Here is an 11145-nt window from a genome sequence, read left to right on the forward strand (position 1 = left end):
CCACTGCTCATCAGCAAAGGCCTCTCATTGGTCCACTGCTCATCAGCAAAGGCCTCTCATTGGTCTGGTTTCTTTTTTAAAAATTATTCTTTTCAACCACAATTCAAAAGCAACGTCTTATTTCACTAAATTATAATTTAACAAATTTTTATTTATTATTACTTTTTCCAATTTCCAGTTATTTGAGTGACTGCTGTGAGTTTTGCCTTTTCTTTAATGGGAGGAGATGAATCGATCTGAGGACGGCTGTAGCAACAATATCGAAGCTTTTTAAAGAAACATGTTTGTCACCTCCTTTTTATCAATAAAACAAACTGTTTTCCAGTTAGTTTCTCTACATTAACATACGTTGTGCAGTTCCAAATTATAATTAATAGAACAACTGTGAAGCTGTGAATACATTCGGCCAGCTGCTGACTCTTTCTCACTGCGACAGCTGCGAAGCCGCCGTGGGAGCCTTTTGCTGTCTGCCAGTAAAAATCAACGGCTTTGACATTAAGAAAGTCAATCTATGATGAACAGACTTTTGGCCATTTACACCACAAACCGTAGCCACCAACAGATTGCAAATTATGGCGCTGAAAGTCGCTCTGCTTTGCTGACACGCTACTGATCAAAACTGTGGTTGGAAATGCACTTTTGAAAGGTGCCAGTTACAGTTTCGTAGCCCTTGAGATGCTTCAGCACCATCTGCAGCATCAACATCGACGCTGATGGAGCCTGTTTTGACCATCTAAAAAGGGATTTTCCTGTTTCAGATGCAGTAACTTCTATTTCTAATGAGGTGCTACTTATGACAGGGTGAGGAGGGTCTCTGAAACACGCACAGGATACTGAAAATGCGACTGTAATTAATACATTAATAGAACTATTTAATTTCATGGTAAACTAGTGACAATATATTTAAATATAGTAATAATAATTTTACGGTCAAGCATAATCTGTACTTTCAGACGACAGGGACGATCTGTAAAAGCCCAGCAAACACTTTACAAACACGGTTAAAATATGGAAAAGAAGGAGCTACTGTAACAATAAATATCTGCAAAATATTATTTATTATTGGTGATTTTACAGGATATTATCTGTAATAGTAAAATCTGTAACATAACTAATATCTCCCCTCTCATGATTAAATAATATTTAATAACTTAATGTTCCTCGACACAAATCTTCTTTCAAATGTCTGTAAAATCTTTTTTTTTCTCTGATTTAAATATAGTAAAAATCATTTTATCGTCCAGCATAACCTGTGCTTTCAGATAACAGGGACTCCGTTGTTTTTACAGTTAGGATGTCAGTGCTGGCTCCGCTGTGAACGTGCGAGGCTTCAGTCAAGGACGGTCGGTGGTGATTCACGAGCTGCTGAGAGCTGCACCTGTCCGCCGAGCTTTCACCTGTGACCTTTTGCGCGTCAGTGTGCGTCGGCCCTTTGCCTTATTGTTTTCCTCTCTGACTCATTCTGACTTCAGACTATGAACCGGCGGAGGAGCTGCTGCATGCTGGTCTCCTCGGGTCAGATGAGACGAGCGCAGCTGTTCGTGGATCGACTTAAAGAGCGTGAATACAGTAGGGAGGGGGTCGTCCCTAAATAATTTCTCCCTCTCTGTCCCGCCGCGGGTCATTTATCCGTCAGCGCTGGAGGGCACAACTTGCTTCATCACAGCCAAACCAACAAACTGCCACTTCAGCACCGTTTTTCCTCCCCTCCCTGCCTCCCTGCCTCCAGCTCACACGTCTCTGGTCCTCTCCTGTTCTCGTCCATTTCAGATTCTGTCGAAGGGGTCAGAAAATGGTTTCTGTGCGGGACGACTGTCTGGGCAGACTCGCTGGTAGCATCCCCAGGCCCCCTGCTAGAATGTCAGGTCAGCAGTAGCAGCAGTTAGCAGCAGCACAGTGTGGCGGCAGCACAACGGCGCAAGAATGTTCGCCGGCTTTTGTTGTGTGGAATGTGTCAGCGTGGAAGCGACCCTCGCATTGTTTGCGAGCGACGAAAACACAGCTCACGACCGGCTTTGATGCGCGTGTCGGGGCGTGTGTTTGTCACGACGCGTCCTCGAGCACGACCCGGCGAAGGAGTAAAAGTTGATGGTGGTGGAGTGTGAGGAGCAGAGCATCTTCCTCCTCGGTTGTTTCACTCCCAGCATTATAACAACAGGGCGTGGCTACAGGCTGTCATCTGAGGGTCAGCTGGTTTAGCTCAATACAAAGAGCCAGAAGTGATCAAGCAGCTGTGTTCATTTCTTTTACTTTTGTGCTGTTGGAAGGACTAAAATAAGCTTTAATAAAATGTCAAGACTATAATTAGATGGTGACCTGGAGACATATCCATCCCGCTTCGTTTGTGGCTTCATCGATCATTTCAGTTCTCTGAGGGGTGATGTTATGTAGAGCTACTGGTAGACATGTGGTCATTGGGTTGTTTTTATGGCTAATTATTATTATATTATTATGCTTTTGCCTTTTCTGTTGCTTGCTGACTAGTTTTCCTTCACTCCCACGTATAACTGGAGAGAATCTCCGGCTACAGTGACAATGAATGTACTGCAGCTGCTGCTAGCCACCGCATCGCTGTGCTTTGAGCTACACGCTAATGGAAACATGCTCATAACGTTGACTCAGCTGATAAGAATGTTTTACAGCTATTTGGTCATAAATAAAGTTATTGGGCAAGTTTACATTGTGATGTCGCTGAAGGACCAGTGAGAGAAACAGCTCCATCAAACAGTGCAGGAGGGCTAAAGGACAAAGGCACTGAGGCTCCATCATCACGGGATGGACACGCAATCCATGTAGTAGTTGGCCATGTGCTTGTGTGTTTCTGTTATTGATAAAACTGTAGCTTGTGTTTAAGGAGGCAGCACTGTGTACGCGTTCGTATTTCAAGGACAAAGTTTAGTCACCGTCCTTATGCTCTAATGCCAGTCAGTCACACTGGACAGGGCTCTGCATTCTCAGCTGCTCCGTCCTTCATCTGCGCACAGACACACACACACACAGACACACACACACACACACACACACACACAGCAACACACTCAAACACCGAGACACACACATCGTTTTATTCTGCTGTCTGTCTTCATCTCGGTCTTTCTTCACATGTATTCCCAGCCCCCGTCCTCTGTCATCTCTATCACACAGATACACCCTGAGCCCTGCAGACATTCCTTTTCCCTCTTTTTTCATTTGCAATCGTCTCTCGCGTTCTCTCTCCCCCCTCGTCTCCGTCTCCATCACTGTCGCTGCCCTCGTCGTCTCTGTGTTTCACCGCTCTCACAAGCCTCATCTCTCAGCTTTAACATCAAAGCCCCCGTCGGGATCAATGCTGCATCTCTGCAGCGGTTTAAGTGTGTGAGAGTCTACTGTGCATGTGTTGACACAATATATATATTCTAAGGTGTCTGTGCATTCTAGCCTGTTTGTCTGAATGTTAGCGTGTGGTGGCGTCCTGCAGGTCTGTCAGCAGCTCTAGTCAGCACCAGGACAAAATTCAAGATCAATGGTATTAAGTTGCCAGCAAGCCTGAGGCCTGACATTCACTGATACCCTGTGTGTGTGTGTGTGTGTGTGTGTGTGTGTGTGTGTGTGTGGTGCGCTCACCTCGGCGCACTTGTTGCACCCAGAACCGTTGGACAGTTCTGCGAATGTCCTGCTTTTCCCTCTGCTCTTGCTGCCAGCGGCGCAGCTCCTGCACATCTGGCCGTGCCCTGATCTGGAACAGCACACGTGCGAAGGCAGCGCGTGCAGAAATTCACATGAGCACACATCATCAATAACTTAATTAAGCTGCGAGCTAATCAGTACTCGTGAGCCACCAGTGTTGTTTAAATTGGCCCATTCAGAGAGTCTGTCATGTGGTTTAGTTCACCTCTCACGGTGGGAAACAGTGAAAATGTCTCGTTCACTGTGGTTGGAGTCACCAAAACCTGCATCCTTCCAGTAAAGACCGTATTCATGTTAATGTTTCATATCTGATTGACAACAACAAGCAACTTACCAAACATGCCATTAAACACCAGATCAACCTTGTTGTACACAGCCAGTTCTGACTTCTAGCTAAATACTTTAGTAGTATGAAGTACATAACTGTATTTAATGGTGGAATCGGGGCACATATTTAGCTAGCTAGCATGTTTAGGTGGCTGTATGTGCCATACTTCCCATCCCGCTCAGTGGAGGAGGAAGTTAAACTCTTTTAATTTGGATTTTTCCATAAAGCAGCTTGTAGTTTTAATCTCAAATGTGCTTCATCACTAAGGTTTTATTATGATAGTAATAATAATTATTATTACACGAGGAAAGATAAGAATAGCACCTTTGATGCTACACCTCTGCATAACAAAGGCATCTCTATTAAGGGCTGTGTGAGTTGTGTAAAATGTTAGACTAATGATTTAACAGTGAGCAGTGTGGTTGTTAAATCTCAAAGGTTTGTGTTTTTCTGCAGAGAAACCATCACTGTTGGTAGTAATTAGGTGTGTTAGGAGGACGTTTGTGTGTCATGCAAGTGGGCAAATCGATGAAATTCTGCAGCAGTAATTGTCAAAAAGCTGCCTTTGAATCGTCCGTCTGTCCAGGTTGTGGCATGAATTATGTTCTTGTTCCTGGAGGAAACGCCAGCAGTAGTTGTGTGCTTGTGTGTGAGCTGCTGGGCTTCCTGATAACAACTACATAGGTTTGCTGATTGAGATGAAAATAAAATGTCCCTGAAGAGCTCCTTCTCTCTTTCCCCTCCTCCCGTTACCTCTCCCCCACTAAGCCTCCTTCTCCTCCCTTGTCTTTCCTCTGCCCTCTCTCTAGTCTCTGGGGGGTTTCATCGCTCCCCTCTCTACTCCTTCAGTTCCTTCAGACTCTCCACCAACCATCACTCTCTCCCGACTCTCCAGAACATAAGTATTTCAATCCACTCCATCATCTCTCCCCTTTGCATTCTGTTCCACCTCTCCTCTCTCCAGCCTTGTCCTCCCCTCTGCTCCGTTCGACCTCATCCTTTTCCCAAGTGCCTGGTTGTGTGGCAACAATGGTGTTGCTATTAGCGGCTATGAAAGTGGGCCTGTTATATAAGGCTGGCGGTGGGTCTAGGAATGGGTAAGACTAGTGAGCTCCAGTAGTTAATTCACTGGGTGTCACAGCGCTGCAGTCGCCCCTCTGCTGATGGGAGCAAACCATAGAAATGGAAATGAGGGGTGAGGGTCAGGAGGGGTTGGGGGGTTGGAGTCTGTTGTGTTTGCTCACCATCACCAGTGTGCTCTATTTGTGTCTGTGTGCCATTTCTACTCTGTCACTATTCATCGGTGTCCTGCATGTAAGTCTGTATTCTGTCCCCGCTGCTGACCGCGACTCCTAAGTGACGGAAATATTCAGCGGCCGTGGCATTACAGCTTTATGATGTGTCACACTCGCACAAGCTCTGTTCTTAGAAAGCTGCCTTTTTAAATGAGCATGTTTGTGCAGGTTTGTGTGTGACAGCAGGAGACAAAGAGCGGAGTGGAGTGTGTGTGCGTGAGCGTTTCCAAGCCTGTCTGTGTGCATCAGCACAGCTGATTAGCAGGGGTGAGCTATCGTTCTGACCCCGTTCACAAAGCCAGTCTGGGACGTGGTGTGTTTTATTTGAGATGTCTGTAAGCATACACACATTTCAGGTGGCTTTATGACACCAAAATGTGTGGGTTTTTGGTTTTTTTTGCATCTATTCTTCCTACAGTGCTTTGGAAAGTACTACTACTCCTTTTTAGGAATCTGTAAAAGAGTCTTTCTTGTCACAAACGCCAACTTATATTGACAAAGACTGAGTGATGAAAAGCAATAAAAGTGGAAAACTTCCAACAAGGGGTGAATACTATTTATAGGTGCTGTAGTCACAACACCTTGTTGTAATAATGGTCCATGTCACGGCACACGTGGCAGAGTCTGGTTTGGTTTGCACGTGCGTCGGTCCTCTCGTGCTGCGTGTATGCATGAAGTCTGGGATTAGCGTGATTAGAAAACTCACCGAGACACTGCAAGCCTCACACATCTGCATGTAGTGCTTGAGATGCAAAAACACAACCAGAAGTAAAAACACACACACACACAACAGCATGAAGCGCTAAAAAGGAGGACGCCATCTTTAGTCCACCGGCAGCACAAGCAGAACTCTCACACGCACAACATACCCCCAAATTGCAGTACAAGCACACAGTGACACAAAGCGTGCACGCTCTTTCTCACACTTCAGTCCCGCTGCACAGCCTTTCAAGCCGCATTCCTTTTTGTGCAAAGCTGCCTGTGAGACTGAGCTCCTCTGCCATTCTCACACTCTGCAGCAGCAGCAGCAGCACAATGGCTTCTGTTTGGAGGAACCGGCTGTAGTAACATCAGCAGCAACACTGACAAGATGCATAAAGCCCCAGCCTGCTCTATCTGCCCTTCACGCCCCCCCCACCCATCCATCATGTTTTTGTTGACTGCTGCTTCCATCAAGGTTTAACCAGTCCGTGATCTGATTCATGCTCAGGCACCAAAAAGCAGTAGAGGTACCTAAGATCTAAAATGCTCTGAAGGAAATGTGCATCTCATTTTGGAGCCACATGGCCCCCCACAGCCCTTCTGCAGGACCGAGGACAGACGCTGGATTCTGACTGTCCTGAGAGCCTGCGACATGTTTTCTGCATGAGTGCTGCTGCACGGTTGGTCACCGACGTAACACTGAACCTCGATTCAGACCATCTAATGCTGCCCTCGGATCATTCAGCTGGAATCACAGACCTACTTCTGACTGCACAGTTCTCAACCAGCTCGATGAGTTTATGTCAAGTGGAATTTCCCTCAGTGCAGCGCACCATTTCTTAGCTCCATCCATCCATTAGTAACAACAATCTAACAACAGTTATCCAATAATCTACCATAAAGACACAACCAAATTCTAACAGCAGTGTCTTGTTATTCCAAACTATGGTAAAAAACCTGCTGCTGGTGCTTTTTTGAAGCCAGAAACAAGAATAACTAATAACCAGCTGCAACAAAACAAGAAAAACTGTGACCTGAACTAAAAAATTCAACACGAAACGACTAAACGAGACACAAAAGAAAACTGAGACGCAACGTGACAAAAGCAAGACACGAAAAACAAAACATGTACAAAACAACACAAACGAGACAAAAAACCACACAAACTGAGGAAAAAAAGGCAAAAACGAAAAACAGCAAAAACAAGACACAAAATGAACCAAATGAGACGCAAATGACACAAAATGACAAAAACAAGACACAAAATGACAAATGGAGCCAAAAAGAGACGTGAAAAACACACAAAAAAGTGAAACTGAGAAAAAACCCGACACAAACAGGACACAAGAGGACACAGAATGACACAAACAAGACATAAACGAGACACAAAACAGGAAAAACAAGGAACAAAACAACGCTTTGAATGAATGCCGTCACTTTGCTCCATTCTTAGCTCCTCCCAAGATGACGGCGGTTGGTTTACCGCAGGTTTTGCCCAACAGCAGAATAGCAGTGAGGTGCAGCCAGACCGGTCTGTGTCACAGCTGGAGAATGGTCTGACCAAACGTGACTAATAAATAAATGTAGTCTGACTCCCCACATGTACACTGTGGGTATTAGACTGTCCCCCCTCCACTATTTATGTGTGTTTAAAACTTCCTTCATTACAGGAAACAACACCCGAGCAGCGACCTGCTGAGGGAGGCGGCGCTGCACGAGTTTTTCACTAAATTCACCATTTTCACGACGGCACTCTCCCAAATGTGTGCAAACGTTCCACCAAAACAATATCACTCTAATACGAAGAAGCCAGAGTGATGATGAGGTGAACTACGCAAGACAAGCAAATGTGAACCTAACGCAGGATCCTAGTTAGCTTAGCTTAGCCCAAAGACTGCCTGTCTGTTGAAAGGTCCCACATCCAAATCTAAAAGTATCGTCCTCCATCTTATCGGGCGTCATGCAGCGCACCGTGTCTTGGTTGTGAGCAGCCTGGAGTTCCTGCTGTCTGCCTGAATGCTTCTTATGAAACCAGGCCAACTGGCACATTTCCTTTGTGCAGGGTGGTGAAGCCAGGAGCCGCCTCACGCTGATGTTGTCTCTCACTCACTGGCTCCTGATGAGCTACATTAGAAGCTTACAGCTGTTGGTTAGTGTTCACCAGACAAACACATGAGTGATGTCAGAATTCTCCTCTCTAGACCTCTACACGACAAAGTGAACAGTTGCACATCCCAGAAACAATTCCAAAGTCAAGGAACTGCATCAGGAAGCCGATCACAAACACCTCATCTCACTTGAGCTGAATGTTGTCGGTGATTTATTACGAGGTCTTCACTGTGTGAGGCCAACCACAGCGAGCGCACGTTTAATAACTCCATGATGAAAGCCTCCTTCACTACCTGACCGCAAACCTCTCATATTGACGGCCTAATTGTGACGGGAACTTATTACACAACAGCCCCGCTGCTCTAACTCAGCTGACTGGAGTAATCCTGAGAAGTCTTAGCAATCAGAGGAGCGTGCATGTGAGTGCACGTACATATGTGTGCATTACAGTAGCAGGGATGGATGAATGGATTAGGTTAAGGCACACAGTGTAAAGAAGATTATGTAATATGTTTAGAGCCAGCAGCTCTTTATAGTTATGAGTGAAACAGGAGACAATCGCATTGTCTGGGTCATAGATGTGACTTAGTGTGTGCACGTCTCTGCGTGCACGATGCCCACTGCTGCTCTTCTTCAGCCCTCAGTGCTTTGATGAAAGAGATTAATAAAACTCTCCGTCTTTGCCTCCTGGTCTTCAGTCTTTTCTCATATTCTCACAAACAGAGACGCTCTGCAGTCAGCGCTGCGTCAGGAGGTTATATAAGAGCTGAGCGAGCGAGGGGAGCAGAGAGGGAGCATGTTGGGGGTGAAGAGCACAGCGATCTTATACTGACCGTATATTCTACAGCGCAATCCCATAATCCTATTACTCTCTCAAATATATTCTCAAGCACTTAAAAATCTCACAGAGGCAGATTTTAGCGAGACACAGTTTGTTATTGTTCACTTAGATCTATGGGCTGCAGCCTGTTAACTGGAGTTCAAAAGTAAAAACGTTCAATTATGACACGCAAACACATGAAGCTTGTGCTCATGTCCGCTGTTGTTAACTTAAGCCAAGCTAACAGCAGCCACGAAACAGCACAACGCCTGTCAGCAACCCAAAATATCTCCACCGTGTGTCTTAAATAAGTCATGATCCTCTGTGAGGCCAAACCTCGGCTGTGGACCCTGATTGTGCTTCTCAGAGACGTCAGCCTTCGTCGACCAGCCACTAATGCTGGCCAGGCTGCATCCCTGCATCTCTCCTAATCTGAGACCTCTCTGCAACATCAGCTGCCTCTTCTTCCAAACTCAGCCTGAGCGTCAACCTTCCACATAATCCTCCCGCTGCCCCTCTGCTGACTATCTGTCTCCTCCTGGCTGTCTCTTCCTGCAGATCCCTCAGGGTTTCAGGCTGCAGTGTTATCAGTGGCCCTGCTGAACCTCTCCGCTCAGAGTAAACACAGCGAGGAGGCAGCTGGCTCACTGCTGCCACCGCATGTGAGGAGAGGCCCGTCAGATACCGCCTTGCTGAGGAAGAAGGAAGGAGAGGGAGTGTTGCCCCCTGCTGGCGCACAAGCGGTCCGAAACAGGAAGCACGCACACACAGCACATCTCTTTATGCACACACCCACAAACTCATGCCCACATGTGCAAACACATTCTAAGATGATTTGTAATTGCATCTTTTCCTCCCAGCGGTTCGAAGCTGAATCCTCCCACGAGCTCACAGGATTAGAGACCGATAAACGAAGAGCTTCTGTTGAGACGAACAAAACATGACCCTCGCTTGTCCCTACACCATGTTGTGTTTATCTGTGTGTGTGTGTGTGTGTGGAGAAATCGCTGCCATTTGCCTCTGGTGGTGTCTGTGTGTGTCTATTTATATCACAGTAGCGAGCTCTTCAAATCACAACGCCCACACAGGAAGGAATTACAGCCTGGCATCACTGATGACATAATCAAGCTGCTGAATGAAAGTGCGGCCCCTGTGGAAGAGGGGCTTTGAGAGGGACGGATTATACAACAAGATCGCTCGGTGGGCCAGAGCATGGCGCAGGGAGGCCGATGTATCCGACACACAGGCAGCAGCTGGTGGCACGATTCCTTCACGCTTTCTTCTTTAAAAGCCCGTGTTGTTTCCCCCCTTCTTAAACCAATCTGAAAAGTGTGACAAGCAAAGTCATGAGTGAAGTAAACATCGTGGTGTGAGGTCCATCTCGCTTTCGTCTCTCACGTCTGTCGAGGTTTTAATTTAAAGTTCCTCGCGTTGGCTGTCGACCCTAGCCAAGGTCCAAAATGCAAAACATGATGAGCTGTCACAGTTAAAGTTTAAGTTCTGTTGCTCAGGATGAGACTGAAACGATGCGTCGCGTCAGTCGGAGCGTGGTCAGAACGACGACGGTGGCGGGAAAACGGGACGAGCAAGGAGAAAGATTTGAGGAGTCTGGCTCAGCGTGGCACGTCTAGAATAGATCAAACCGTTCTGGACGACAACATCGTGTTTTAGGCGACACTTTGGTGAGAAGATCAACATTTTATGGAGTCATGATGCTAAAATTCAGACACAGCTGCTCAAAGCACGAGCTGCAGCTGAATTATTATCATTTGTAGTAACAGCATTTGTTGTTGGAGTCGCAGAAGTAGTAATTGTTGGTGCAGTAATTGTTATAGTCGTAGTACTAGAGGTATTTCTGGTAGTAGCAGTATTTGTAGTAGTAGTAGGAGTAGTATTTGTTTTAATTGTAGTAGTAGTAATAGTATTTGAGGTAGCAGTAGTAATTGTTGTTGTAGTAAGAGTAATAGTAGTATTTGTAAAAGCAGTAATTGTTGCAGTTGCAGCAGCAGTAGTAGTAGTATTTGTAGTAGTAGTAGTAGTAATTGTTGTTGTAAGAGTAACAGTAGAAGCTGTAGTAGTAATTGCTGTAGTTGTGAAGCGCTTTGAGTGCCGCTAAGGTAGAAAAGCGCTATGAAAGTGCAGAACATTTACCATAACAGTAGTGATAGTATTTGCAGTAGTAGTAATAACATTTGCAATAGTTGTAGTACTTGTAGTAGTAGTAG

At 45.8% G+C, this 11145-nt stretch overlaps 1 protein-coding gene across 1 annotated transcript in view; it reads right to left on the minus strand.

Moving 5' to 3' along the window:
* Positions 1–11145, minus strand: part of iqck (IQ motif containing K) — an 18399-nt gene that overhangs the window by 1225 nt on the left and 6029 nt on the right. The window contains exon 6 of the mRNA XM_008286582.1: positions 3604–3715. Within this exon, the coding sequence (XP_008284804.1) occupies positions 3604–3715 (112 nt within the window). The remainder of the gene's footprint in view (positions 1–3603; positions 3716–11145) is intronic.

The sequence above is a fragment of the Stegastes partitus genome, unplaced genomic scaffold (assembly GCF_000690725.1).
Source record: "Stegastes partitus isolate 25-593 unplaced genomic scaffold, Stegastes_partitus-1.0.2 Scaffold459, whole genome shotgun sequence".
In the NCBI taxonomy this organism is placed as follows: Eukaryota; Metazoa; Chordata; class Actinopteri; family Pomacentridae; genus Stegastes; species Stegastes partitus.